A 14,480-nucleotide genomic window follows, 5' to 3' on the forward strand; every position below is an offset into this window, starting at 1 on the left:
GGGAGCCGTAGGTCGGGGTCATTAGAAAATTCGCCCATTCTCTTTTTGTCGCGTAGACCATTGTTCCTTTCATTCCTTCGAGGTCGTGCAGCCATATTTCTGGAACATCATAATTTGTTTGACCGACCTCTGGAGCATAGGCTTTTCTTCCGTCTTTGGTGGTCATGGGCCCGTACCGATCGTCTCGGGGGAATTTCAGCGAAGCCGTGCACACTGAAACTAGGGGCAGCGCGTTCTTCTTGCCTTTTCTGCTTCCTATCCTCAGGTCGGTCATTCCTCCCGGAGCCTCGTATTCGATGGAGGTCAGGCTTGGCGCTGTTTCTTCTTCATCTGAACTCACATCTGCCGCTTCTTCCTGCGCCTCTCTTTCTGGCTCTGCTGACGGCGAGGCCGGCTGAACTGGTTCTGGCGTTCTTTGTGGAGTCCTGGGACTTTCCCTGGTCCCCGCTGGACTTTCGAACCTTATCATGGGCGCTTCTCCTCCTCCGGAGTAGCGCATTGTCTGCAGGCCGACTGACTCTGCTGGGCTGATGATCCCCCGTGGAGGTTTGGTTGGCTCGGGGGTTTCCTCTTCTGTCTGCACCGCTACTGTCCGGGGAGAGGGGATTGGAGTTCTTCTTTCCTTTTGTGGTTTTTCCTGGCTTGAGCTGACCTGTGGACGTCGCTCCTCTCGTGCTGAAGGACCGGGTGTTGATTCCTCGTAGCTCCTCTGCTCGGTCCTGGTTTCTTTCTTCAATCTTGCTGATTGCGGGAGCCGTGGCAGAACTGCTTTCGCAACTGGGGCGTTCTCGTCCTTGTATTCCGGCGGTCCTGCCCTCCAGTTGTTTGGCCCCTCTGTTTTGAAGAGGGGTCTCAGTATTCTCTCTTTTCTCTCTTGGTATTGGGCCACCGAGGTGACTATCACCAACTCGCGGATGTTGTTCCACCCGTGGGGAGCGTTCATCAGGAGGTGCAGAATCCTCATTGCCGCTTCTTCTGCTACCTCCCATGGTAGGTTGCCGGACCGGGCCCCGTCGTTACATATAACGACTCTTTTGAAGGACAATTCGCTTGCTCGGGTGACACCTTTTTCTAATGCCTCCTCTATGCTGTCCCGATAGGCGTCTTGATCTTCGCCATCCTCATATCCTTCGATCGGTACGTGTAGCACCGCATAATGTCTTGATTCTCCGCCGCTCGTAACCACCACCTCCTCCTGTCTTTGTCTGCATCCCGGGAGGCGCCCCTCAAGCTCTTCTTTGTAGAGACTGCCTGCCTCTCTTACCAGACTCTTTCTGAACCGGGAGATATGAGGTTTTAGATGTGAGTTGGTTAAGACAACCAGTCCATGGCTGTCTATGTCCCAAGGCTCTCCGAAGTGGTTATATGCGGTTAACCCTGTCTGGTTCGCATATTTTTTGGTCCCCTCGGGCATCTTTTTCAACTTTTGAAGATGCTCTTCTGGGTTCGGGGAGTGAACGTGTCTGGTCTTACCCCTAGCTTTCTGGGGCCGCCTCGGCTCTGGGCCGTTGTAGTCCCGCAGGACCTTTTTTACTGCCGCGGCAGCGGGAGTCCCGGATTGCATGGAGGGCGGGAGCAGTTGGTACTCGGCGCTCCTGTCCAGCGTTGAGTCGTCCCTCGCGTCGTCCTCCTCTGAGATCTCCCCGTTGCTGCCGCTGTCCTGTTTGTCCCCTATGTCGGATTCCGAGGACGCCCCCGTGGAGGAGTCCGTGTGCACCGAGGTCCCTTGGATGCTAAGCTGATCTTCGTGGGGAGCCGTGTGGTAACTTGGTTGTCCGGCTATCCATGCCGCTATGGCTTCTCGCTCTTTTTCACTTTCTCTGTAGCGGGGGGTGGCTTTTACATTCTTCTGTATAGTCACTGCCCCCGCTACAATTTCTGCGGCCAGCATCTTTACGACTGAGTCGTAGTCTTTTGACGGGCTGATTATGGTGACTATTTTTCCTTTTATGACTTTCATCACTTCCAGCCACCAACGTAGCCATTCTGTTATCTTCGGTTTGCTTTTCGGCGGTCCTTCACACTCTACTACTGCCACCACCAGTCCTGACTCAAGGGCAAGGGGAGCAAGATAACCCCCCTTATCTTTGCAAATTGCTTTTACTTTTTCCCCCACCTTCGCCTTATCTGCTTCTTCATGCAGGACGAATAGGTGTTGTTGAACAGATTTGTCCCAGGTGTCCCATCCTCTGCCATTCAGGATGATCTGATGTTGGACTTCGCTTCTGCGTTGTGCCCCTGGATACGGCATCGGTGTCGGTTCTCCCGATGTCGCTCCTTCTGGTCCAGCGTCGTCCTTCTGCTGGTCCGGGCTGTCGTCTACTGCCTGGTCCGGGGTCGATGGCGCTGGCACGTCCTGCTGAGTCGTCTCCGTCTGCGGGCTGCCTCCGTCGCCGTTGGGTCCTCTCTGCTGTCCGGTGGCGCTTCCTCCATCAGGGCCGTTGGCTCGTACCGCTGGGTCGCCTCCGCCGCCATCGGATCCTCCGGGCGATTCGTCCATCTTGGACTTTGTCTTTGTCTTTGTTGTCTCGAGGCGCCTTCCTCCCAAAGCCTCTCGTCGCGCGTTGAGGAAGGGATGGGATCAGGCTCTGGTCCCTCTACAGGTCGGGCGAGTCTGGTCGATGCTCCCCGTCGCCTGCGGATTCTCCTGTGTTGGCCTGTAAATACCACACACAGCTTCGATTCGTGGATGTCTTCGCAATCGGACTTCTTCGAGGCTTGGGCAGCTTTGCTTTCTACCCCAACGCCTCACCTCAGGTCTTTTCGTTCACGAACGACAGCCTCTCTTAGCTGCCGGGGTTCTTCTTTTGGACTCAACGTACTCCTTTTCCGTCGAGCCCCACGTTATGGGCGCCACGTGTTAGATCCTGGGTACTTCTGGCCCGATACGGGGCTAATTACTGACTCAGCTCTCTATTAAAAGATTCTCGAGCTGGTGTTCTGGCGAGGGAACTCGCCTGGCTCCGCTAACTGCCGTTACTCCCGACGTCTACCCTGCTTCCTCCGGTCAGAGCGCGCTCGGCCGAGAGACCAGTCCTGGCCCCGGGCACTCCCACCAGTCGCGTCGGTTATGGCAGCTTCCCTCTTATGGATCCGCGCTCTTGGTAAATGCCAGGTTAGGTTTTAACGGCTAGGATTAATTCTTGCTAAAACCATAAGGGATTGTTCAGTGGATTCGGTCTCTAGGATAACCTTTCAGAACTCAGTTGTTAGACATACAATAGCTTTAACTTTTTACTGTCACGAGGAACTCTTTACTACTCGAGCAAATTAATGCACTTGAGGATTTCACTTTAAATGCAGATTAGATATTTATTGCAGGTTATATTTAGTTAGTTTGCAGGGGTTACAGCTACAGCTCACATAAAATGTCACTACACATGATTAGTCAATTTAATTATCTTCTTCGATTATACTCATTAGTTTTAGTCGCCGAGACGGTTCGGTTGGAGCTGGATGTCCAATGGTGCGATGAAAAGAGTTCTTTTGGAGTTGTTAGGAGCGAAGGTCTGGCCAGACCCTCGGTCCTCCCGCTCCGCAACGGAGCCCGTTCAGCTGTTCTCAAAACTCAGTACAAAGTCTTTCTCAGGCAGCTGCGGCTTTCTCAGTTGTCCAGATGTTAAGAGGCGAGCGGTGGGGAGAGTTAGAAACTTCGTCTTTTAATCTCAATGTCCACGAACAGAGGTCTCTTTTCCGTGAACCGAGACGAAGCCCTCAATACATCAGCTGCAGGCTTCAGTATCTTCTTCCGATGCGCTTGGTACGGCATCCGCGATGAAATCCCAGCTTTGCTCTTTGCAAGCATGTCCTTATATTCCTCATATGGGCTGTGATCAGCCCCCACCTGTTTGGTCCATTACTCATCCCCCCTCCCTCTGGAAAGGGCGTTAAGCCGAACATTGCCGGTATGACTCAACTATTGCATCAGTTTCCATATCTTTCTCTTGACTACACCCAACATCTGGTCTTGATTACAGCAATGTCATTCTTGCCCAACACTTGCCCAATACCTCTATCTCAGCTCCACAGAACACACAGAAACATTCATTACATTTGTTTAAATCACTTCTATGCAGTTAAACATTTGTTACACAATTGATTAGAACATTTCGTTATATTTATTCATACATTTTCTCTGTTTGATTACATTTCAACGTTGAATATATGCTTTGCGCTCTTATAGCCTGACTTCTCTCCCTTGAATGTGTCGACATGTTACCGAGGCAGCGCTGAGAGGTCAACTCTTCTTGACAATGGCTATGCTGTTTTCGAGCAGAAGCCTACAAATAGGGGGCGTGAAAGAGGTTAAACAACTAACTTCTTCCCTCAAAACATCCTAAAATGACTTTCTGTGACTTAACTGTATTATTTAGAAGTTTCAACTTCCAGTTGTGTGATTTCTCCTCCGCCATTGTTTCCTGTTGCTGGTGCAAAATGCATTCTGGGATATTTGGCTGTCCCAAGTACAGACAAGTCACCTCCGATGCATCCCCGGTAAAATGGGCGGAGCCACATCCGGGCATTAGGACCGTGCTTGGCTGGATGTGGACTTTGAATTGGAACAGTACTTGGGCTGAGACTGATGACGTTTCACAAGTCCACGAGTTCACAAGTACAGAGAAGTACGCATGTTGAGAAAGACACCATCACTCGTTGGAATCCTCTTTATGGGTTGTTGCATCTCCTGTCCACCTGTTGTGATCGTTTTAATGTCGGCACACAGACAACATGCTGTCTCATCACTTCCACTTTCTATCTCATCATTTCGACCATGGGGATACTTTTATTTTCACATCTAACTTTTCATTTTTGCTGGCAGATTCGCGGGCCACATAAAATGACGTGGCGGGCCGTATGTTTGACACCCCTGGTCTGGAGGAACCGTCCTTGTGTTGGTCTCTGTGTGGACAGACACAGTGTGAGATGATTGTTCATGATTCCTCCACAGAGAGGACCAGCAGAGCTCAGAGGTTCCCAGAGGTCCGTCTGCCCAGCAGCATCAAACACACCTGGACTCCATATTCATGGTCTGTACATGTACAACTGCTGTTACATCTCTTGTGTTCACAATCATCTCCGTGCTGCACTCTGTAGACCAGTGGATCGTCAGTCTGTCCAACATGGATCTGATGTTTGCTTCCATGCTTTTAGTTTGTGTCATTCATAGAATGTTCTGTTCCAGCTGCTGGAGGAGAACATCGTCACTTTTGTGAAGAACGAGCTGAAGAAGATCCAGAAGGGACTGAGTTCAGATTACCCAGAATGCTTAGAGAGTCAGAGGGAGGATGAGGAGGTGCTGGACGGTGAGGATGAAGAGCAGAGGAGGAGCAGCAGAGAGGCATTTGTGAAGATCACAATGAACTTCCTGAGGAGAATGAAGCAGGAGGAGCTGGCTGACTGTCTGCAGAGCAGTAAGAGGATTTCTCTAAAGATTCAACATGCTGGATAAATGTGACGTTTACTGTTCTGACTACTGAATGTTGAAGTCTGTTCTTTGACTCATTGATCTTCTTTGTTGTGTTCATTCAGGACTTCTTGCTCCAGTTTGTCAGCGTGAACTCAAATCTAACCTGAAGAAGAAGTTCCAGTGTGTGTTTGAGGGGATCGCTAAAGCAGGAAACCAAACCCTTCTGAATGAGATGTACACAGAGCTCTACATCACAGAGGGAGGGACTGCAGGGGTCAATGATCAACATGAGGTCAGACAGATTGAAACAGCATCCAGGAAACCACACAGACCAGAAACACCCATCAGACAAGAAGACCTCTTTAAAGCCTCACCTGGAGCAGAGGAACCAATCAGAACAGTGATGACAAAGGGAGTGGCTGGCATTGGGAAAACAGTCTTAACACAGAAGTTCACTCTGGACTGGGCTGAAGACAAAGACCACCAGGACATACTGTTCACATTTCCATTCACCTTCAGAGAGCTGAATGTGCTGAAAGAGAAACAGTTCAGCTTGGTGCAACTTGTTCATCACTTCTTCAGTGAAACCAAAGCAGCAGGAATCTGCAGGTTTGAAGAGTTCCTGGTTCTGTTAATCTTTGACGGTCTGGATGAGTGTCGACTTCCTCTGGACTTCACCAACAATGAGGTCCTGACTGATGTTACAGAGTCCACCTCAGTGGATGTGCTGCTGACAAACCTCTTCAGGGGGAAACTGCTTCCCTCTGCTCGCCTCTGGATCACCACACGACCTGCAGCAGCCAATCAGATCCCTCCTGAGTGTGTTGGCATGGTGACAGAGGTCAGAGGGTTCACTGACCCACAGAAGGAGGAGTACTTCAGGAAGAGATTCAGAGATGAGGAGCAGGCCAGCAGGATCATCTCCCACATCAAGACCTCACGAAGCCTCCACATCATGTGCCACATCCCAGTCTTCTGCTGGATCACTGCTACAGTTCTGGAGGACGTGTTGAAGACCAGAGAGGGAGGAGAGCTGCCCAAGACCCTGACTGAGATGTACATCCACTTCCTGGTGGTTCAGTCCAAACTGAAGAAGGTCAAGTATGATGGAGGAGCTGAGACAGATCCACACTGGAGTCCAGAGAGCAGGAAGATGATCGAGTCTCTGGGGAAACTGGCTTTTGATCAGCTGCAGAAAGGGAACCTGATCTTCTATGAATCCGACCTGACAGAGTGTGGCATCGACATCAGAGCAGCCTCAGTGTACTCAGGAGTGTTCACACAGGTCTTTAGAGAGGAGAGAGGACTGTACCAGGACAAGGTCTTCTGCTTCGTCCATCTGAGTGTTCAGGAGTTTCTGGCTGCTCTTCATGTCCATCTGACCTTCATCAACTCTGGAGTCAATCTGCTGTCAGAAGAACCAACAACCTCCCGGAGGTCTGAAGTCTCTAGAGGCAAACCTGAACCAACACGTCTCTACCAGAGTGCTGTGGACAAGGCCTTACAGAGTCCAAATGGACACCTGGACTTGTTCCTGCGCTTCCTCCTGGGTCTTTCTCTGGAGACCAATCAGACTCTCCTACGAGGTCTGCTGACACAGACAGGAAGTAGCTCACAGACCAATCAGGAAACAGTCAAGTACATCGACAAGAAGATCAGTGAGGATGTGTCTCCAGAGAAAAGCATCAATCTGTTCCACTGTCTGAATGAACTGAATGATGGTTCTCTAGTGGAGCAGATCCAACATTACCTGAGTTCAGGACGTTTCTCAGAATATAAACTGTCTCCTGCTCAGTGGTCAGCTCTGGTCTTCATCTTACTGTCATCAGAAGAAGATCTGGACGTGTTTGACCTGAAGAAATACTCTGCTTCAGAGGAGGCTCTTCTGAGGCTGCTGCCAGTGGTCAAAGCCTCCAACAAAGCTCTGTAGGTAGACTTTAACAATCAATGAAGACTATATTTCAACAGGAGAGACCATATAAATAACGTATTACTTGTTTTCTGTTGCTTCTTCAGACTGAGTGGCTGTAACCTCTCAGAGAGAAGCTGTGAAGCTCTGTCCTCAGTCCTCAGCTCCCAGTCCTCTAGTCTGAGAGACCTGGACCTGAGTAACAACGACCTGCAGGATTCAGGAGTGAAGCTGCTGTCTGCTGTTCTGGAGAGTCCACACTGTGAACTGGAGACTCTCAGGTCAGATCACGTTACGCTTTGTCTCAAATGATTTGAGACACCTCTCTTAACTTTAGAGGGTAACTTGGACCTTTGTCCTTGTGTCTAAGTGACTAATGGGGACAAGTTGGTCCAGTATTGAGGGAGGGCGCTGCAGACGGCAGCCGCTAAACGGTCTGCAATGTCATCGCTCGGGGCAACTCGTCAACGTACGTCCATAAATAGAGCTTGTTGTTGCCACAGACAGGCTCAGATTGTTGTTGTAAGTAACGGACATATTCAGCTTCACTTTCTGTACTCCAACACAACTAACTCTGACTAAAGCGGTGTCCAATGGCACTCCTCTCTCCTACTTTGGCAACAAGTCACATGAAACATGAAACGGAATGAGAAAGGTCAGAACAACGTTTTACTTCCTCGTGTTCTCTCTCAGTACTTGACCAAGTTCAGGAACTGCTGTCCCCGTTAGTCACTCAAGACACGATAACATGGAAAGAAATAGGAATCAGGTTGAAAAATGCATCTGCTTAGCAAACATTTTAACATGGATGTCATTGTTTCCTTCAGTCTGACACACTGCAACCTCTCAGAGAGAAGCTGTGAAGCTCTGTCCTCAGTCCTCAGCTCCCAGTCCTCTAGTCTGAGAGACCTGGACCTGAGTAACAACGACCTGCAGGATTCAGGAGTGAAGCTGCTGTCTGCTGGACTGGAGAGTCCACACTGTGAACTGGAGACTCTCAGGTCAGGATTAACTCACCCATTCAACTGTTATATTACTATCATACTATTTGACTATTTAAATCAGATTTACATCAGATGATGAACTGCAGACCTGCGGAGGAATGTGTCAAAGGACCTTTAACTGAACGTTAGCTTCTAGAGCAGACTGGGCATTGTACGGCCCGCGGGAGGTCATTGGGAAATTCCTAAGACTAGTCGGGAGAAGAAAGTATATGTTTGTGAGTCAATATCAAATAATACAGAGTCTGATGAATGAACAAAGTTGCCATGTTCATGTATTTGCCTGCAGGCAAGCAGAGAGCAAATCTCACAGACACGTATTGCAGAGTCTTGTGAGGAATGCCCCAAGAATCATCTCCGTACATGTTTATTTATACCTCAGAGACAGAGAAAAGGAGCAGAGAAGGGAGGGGCTGAAAGTGGAGGACAGTCATACGTGTGCACTGTGCAATGCCTGCTATGTTCTCTGCATTACAAGAACAGGCCCGGTTCTCTGCCGAGGCCATATATGGCCTGCAAATGCTTCTTCTGTGCTCTTTGCCCCGTATGGATGTTTCATGTCACAGCGGGCGCTGTCCTCCTCCAGAGAACTATGCAGAGAGCATGAAACAAACAGTTTTTCCTTTTGCAGAGGTCATTGGGAAATTAGGAATAAAAGGTAAATAAGTGTACATCATGCACAGAATAGAGCTGCATGGCTTTTATTTTGAAGGCGACTTGTTGTGTTTTTTCTTCTCAATGTACGTATGTTCTGAACGTATGTGAGCAGCAGCGTCACTGCAATGTGTTGGTGAACTGAGTTTAGGGAGATGTGAGTCAGCTGTTAGCCCTCAACAATGTCAGCCTGTGTTAAAACAGAAAGACTGACACAGAGAGTAGAGTTTCATCAAAACATGGACTTTAAAGTGTTTCTTCACTGAAGTCAAAGGTAAAGCCGTGTGCTTAGTTTGTGGAGAACAAGTCAGTGTTGAAGGATTACAATGTGAATCGTCATTACGAGAAGAAACAGGAAACACTGACGGATGCAGAGCGGACAGGACGTCTGAGGCTTTGCTAGCTAAGCTGCAACAGCAACGAGGCCTTTTTACCGAGCTTCACACATCCAGGGATGCAGCCGCCAAGACCGGCTTTGTGATGTCACACTAAAACCAGTCAGCCATTCTCTGATGGGGAGTTCATCAAAGAGTGTTTGGTGGACTCTGCTGCACTACGAGGCCCCCAGAAAAAAGAGGCATTGGAGAATGTGCAGCTCTCAGGCGCACTGTAACGAGGAGGATCGAGGACATGGAGGGGAATCTGGAGCTCCAGCTGCAAAGAAGAGCAGACCATTTCCAACTTTTCTCCTTGGCTCTGGACCAGAGCTGCGATGTCCGACACAGCAAGTGACTCATCTTTGTACGTGGGATAAGGAAAGACTTGGTGATTACAGAGGAGCTGCAGCAATGCAGTCAATGAAAGGGACGACGGCGGAGTGACGTGTGCACGGAGGTAATGCATGCTTCCACAAGCTGGGACTGAAATGGGACAAACTGGCATGTGTCTCAACCGACGGTTGTCCAGATCTGACGGGAGAAATGTCGACTTTTGAAGCGGATGCAAGATGACGTGACTGAAATCAACCCAGAACTGAACTTGGTATGTTTGCATTGCATGACACATCAACATGTGTTGTGTGAGTCAGTGCTCAAACTGAAGCACGCTGTTGATGCTGTAACTGAAACAGTTAACGTCATCGGGGCACGAGCATTGAAGCACAGACAGCTTGTTGCACTCTTGGAGCAGCATGAGACTGAACACAGTGACAGGCTAACACAGCGGTCAGTGGCTCAGCCTGGGCAAAGTGCTGACCAGAGTTCAGAGTCCAGGACCTGAGAGCAGAGATTCAGCAGCTTTGTGAGAAGGCAAGAACATCCCAGAGCTCTCTGGTGTAAACTGGATGACAGATCTTTCATTTGCCGTTGGTGTGACGGCACTAATGAATGATCTGAATACCAAACTGCAAGGCGAGGGCCTCTCTGCACATGCCATGCACAGCCTGGTGAAGGCCTTCATGACAGATGCAGGGAACACTCTCACCCACCTGCACACCCTGAAAGAAGCCACTCCATCAGTTGAACATCTCCACAGGTCTCATCCATGTTAGGGGCGCTGCGTGGTGAGTTCAAGGCCATTTCAAGACGTCAACAGTTGAGAGTGAAACATGACGTCTTCTCCTTCACGTGCAGTGTGGATCATGCTCCCAGTGATGTTCAGCTCCAACTCATTGAGCTGCAGTCTGATGCGGTCCTGCAGAGCACTTTAAGTCAGTGTCACTGCTGGATTTGTATTCTTCTCTCAAAGAGGAGAAGGTTCCACATGAGGAGGCGTGCTCAGAAGATGTTGCTTCTCTTTGGATCGACCTACATCTGTGAACAAACATTCTCTGTGAAGTGGAGTAGAAGTACAACGTTAAATCAAATACAAATACTCAAGCAAAGTACCTTGAATGTGTACTTAAGTACAGTACTTCAGCAAATATAGGAGTTGCATTCCACCACTGATCATAACATTTACTCTCAGCACTCACAGCTGATCAGCACCAACAACATGCTGCTTGATATAAAGAGGTGGAGTCATGATGAGCAGGACTGAGTTCAGTCTGTTGGTCCGGCCCTCCACAACACTCCCTGTTCCTCATGCGGCCCCTTGGGGACAATAGTTGCCCCCCTGGTCTAGACTCAGAATCACCTTCCAGCAGGATGTTCCAGCTTCATCCTGAACTTGTATCTGAACTAAAGATGGACCAGAACGTAGCGCCACATGTTCACAGAGGCTTCTTCTGTGTGTGGTTTGCAGGCTGTCAGGCTGTCTGGTCACAGAGGAAGGCGGTGTTTCTCTGGACTCAGCTCTGAGGTCCAACCCCTCCCACCTGAGAGTGCTGGACCTGAGCTACAATGGTCCAGGACTGAGGCTGCTGTCTGACCTCCATCCTCCCATCAGGGTGGAGCCTGCTGGAGACCGATGGTTGAGACCAGGTCTGAGGAAATGTAAGTGTTGATTGAGATCCATCCGTGAAGACAAAGCATCTTCACACTGTGACATCACTCATTCACATCTCTGATGTCATCATCAAACACATGATAGATGAATAACTGCAGCTGTGTTGTCTTGTTCTCTCCATCAGATTCCTGTGAACTCACACTCGACACAAACACAGTGAACAGAAACCTCAAACTGTCTGACAACAACAGGAAGGTGACATGTGTGAGAGAGGTTCAGTCATATCCTGATCATCCAGACAGGTTTGATGAGTATCCTCAGCTGCTGTGTAGAACTGGTCTGACTGGTCGCTGTTACTGGGAGGTCGAGTGGAGAGAAGACGTTCATATATCAGTGAGTTACAGAGGAATCAGCAGGAGAGGAGACCGTGCAGACTGTGTGTTTGGAGGGAATGATCAGTCCTGGACTCTGTGGTGCTATGATGGTTGTTACTCTGTCTATCACAATAAGACAAGAACATTCACCACCTCCTCCTCCTCCTCCTCCTCCTCCTCCTCCTCCTCCTCCTCCTCCTCCTCCTCCTCTGATAGAGTAGCAGTGTATGTGGACTGTCCTGCTGGCTCTCTGTCCTTCTACAGAGTCTCCTCAGACACACTGACCCACATCTACACCTTCAACACCACATTCACTGAACCTCTGTATCCTGGCTTTGGGTTCTGGTCTGGTCCTGTTTCTGGTTCTGGTTTTGGTTCCTCGGTGTCTCTGTAGGTCTGTGGGCGTCTGAAGCATCATAATGCGGTGAAATGTTAATCATGGAACAAAGATGAGTTGATAAGTCTGCTCACACTCATAATGCTGGTGGTGAGTTTCTTCCTGAGCTCTTTGTGACGTTAAAGAACATAAAGATGAAGATCAGAAGCAGTTCAGTGCTGCATCATCTTCTGTTGAAGGACTTCTTCATGTGGAACTGTGTACTCGTGTACTTTGAGTTCACAGAAACTTTCTCTGTGCAATGAACCAGCTGTTGAGCAGATCCCAGTGACTCTAATCTGTCTGTTATTAGAATACATGTGTTCATCAAATGATTCATATTGATGGAAATGATCAGTACTTCACATTGTAAACGTGTACTTCTACTGCTTTAAAGATGGAAGCTGTATTTCATCAAGTACCTTCTGTGTTTGGATTGGATTATGGTTTTGGTCTCAATAAAAGTACTAAATTGGTGTATTTGTGTATTTGTTGTCTTCCTCAGAACTACTGCGATGATGAAAGAACCAGTTAAGATTTATGAATATGATGAATATCTGATAACATGAATATGTATTTAATGAATGTACCCAATGAACCAGTACACCAGTACTACACCTCAGAGGTACATGTAGTACTTTATACTGTACTACACCTCAGAGGTACATGTAGTACTTTATACTGTACTACACCTCAGAGGTACATGTAGTACTTTATACTGTACTACACCTCAGAGGTACATGTACTTTATACTGTACTACATCTCAGAGGTACATGTAGTACTTTATACTGTACTACACCTCAGAGGTACATGTTGTACTTTATACTGTACTACACCTCAGAGGTACATGTTGTACTTTATACTGTACTACACCTCAGAGGTACATGTTGTACTTTATACTGTACTACACCTCAGAGGTACATGTTGTACTTTATACTGTACTACATCTCAGAGGTACATGTAGTACTTTATACTGTACTACACCTCAGAGGTACACATTGTACTTTATACTGTACTACACCTCAGAGGTACATGTAGTACTTTATACTGTACTACACCTCAGAGGTACATGTAGTACTTTATACTGTACGACACCTCAGAGGTACACATTGTACTTTATACTGTACTACACCTCAGAGGTACATGTAGTACTTTATACTGTACTACACCTCAGAGGTACATGTAGTACTTTATACTGTACTACACCTCAGAGGTACATGTAGTACTTTATACTGTACTACATCTCAGAGGTACATGTACTTTATACTGTACTACATCTCAGAGGTACATGTACTTTATACTGTACTACACCTCAGAGGTACATGTTGTACTTTATACTGTACTACACCTCAGAGGTACATGTTGTACTTTATACTGTACTACATCTCAGAGGTACATGTAGTACTTTATACTGTACTACATCTCAGAGGTACATGTTGTACTTTATACTGTACTACACCTCAGAGGTACATGTAGTACTTTATACTGTACTACACCTCAGAGGTACATGTAGTACTTTATACTGTACTACATCTCAGAGGTACATGTTGTACTTTATACTGTACTACACCTCAGAGGTACATGTAGTACTTTATACTGTACTACATCTCAGAGGTACATGTACTTTATACTGTACTACATCTCAGAGGTACATGTACTTTATACTGTACTACACCTCAGAGGTACATGTTGTACTTTATACTGTACTACATCTCAGAGGTACATGTTGTACTTTATACTGTACTACACCTCAGAGGTACATGTAGTACTTTATACTGTACTACATCTCAGAGGTACATGTAGTACTTTATACTGTACTACACCTCAGAGGTACATGTAGTACTTTATACTGTACTACATCTCAGAGGTACATGTTGTACTTTATACTGTACTACACCTCAGAGGTACATGTAGTACTTTATACTGTACTACACCTCAGAGGTACATGTAGTACTTTATACTGTACTACACCTCAGAGGTACATGTTGTACTTTATACTGTACTACACCTCAGAGGTACATGTAGTACTTCTTAGTAAAAAGTACAACAGCACATCTGTTTTCAAACATTCTATAAATGGTGTTATGTAACATCTGTAAACAGATGCTCAGCAGCAGCTGTATTTGTCTGCAGTGTTTCTCCACAGAGAGGTGGATCAGAGGAGACCCTGAAGAAGACCACATCCCTGAGAGGAAGAGGAGGGAGGAGCAAGTCTGGCTGGTTCCAGGTCGAGTAAAGTCACCTCTGAATGAACTCATCCTCTCCCAGTTCACCAGATGAAATCAGCCTCAAGCACCATGTTCATGTCCCACATCAGACATGAGTTCTACCTCCAGAGAGCCTCTCCATGTCACAGTCCTGGAGTACTTCTTTGTTCTGATACTTTGTACTTATACTCTCTCTTTACTTGTAACAGAGCATTTATACATTGAG

At 47.6% G+C, this 14,480-nt stretch overlaps 2 protein-coding genes across 4 annotated transcripts in view; both read left to right on the forward strand.

The window, feature by feature from the left end:
- The window catches only part of LOC306797396 (uncharacterized protein), a 252,933-nt gene that overhangs the window by 161,634 nt on the left and 76,819 nt on the right, over positions 1-14,480 (forward strand). The window lies entirely within an intron of this gene.
- LOC306797436 (uncharacterized protein) lies at positions 6,561-12,522 on the forward strand (the record flags this gene model as incomplete). Its single annotated transcript, XM_079296802.1, has 6 exons — positions 6,561-6,692; positions 6,891-7,065; positions 10,321-10,444; positions 10,543-10,619; positions 11,095-11,343; positions 11,481-12,522. 6 exons carry the CDS (start codon positions 6,561-6,563, stop codon positions 12,062-12,064), a joined length of 1,341 nt encoding a protein of 446 aa, XP_079152928.1. The 3' UTR covers positions 12,065-12,522.

This window comes from Melanostigma gelatinosum (genome assembly GCF_949748355.1).
Source record: "Melanostigma gelatinosum genome assembly, chromosome: 24".
Taxonomy (NCBI): domain Eukaryota; kingdom Metazoa; phylum Chordata; class Actinopteri; order Perciformes; family Zoarcidae; genus Melanostigma; species Melanostigma gelatinosum.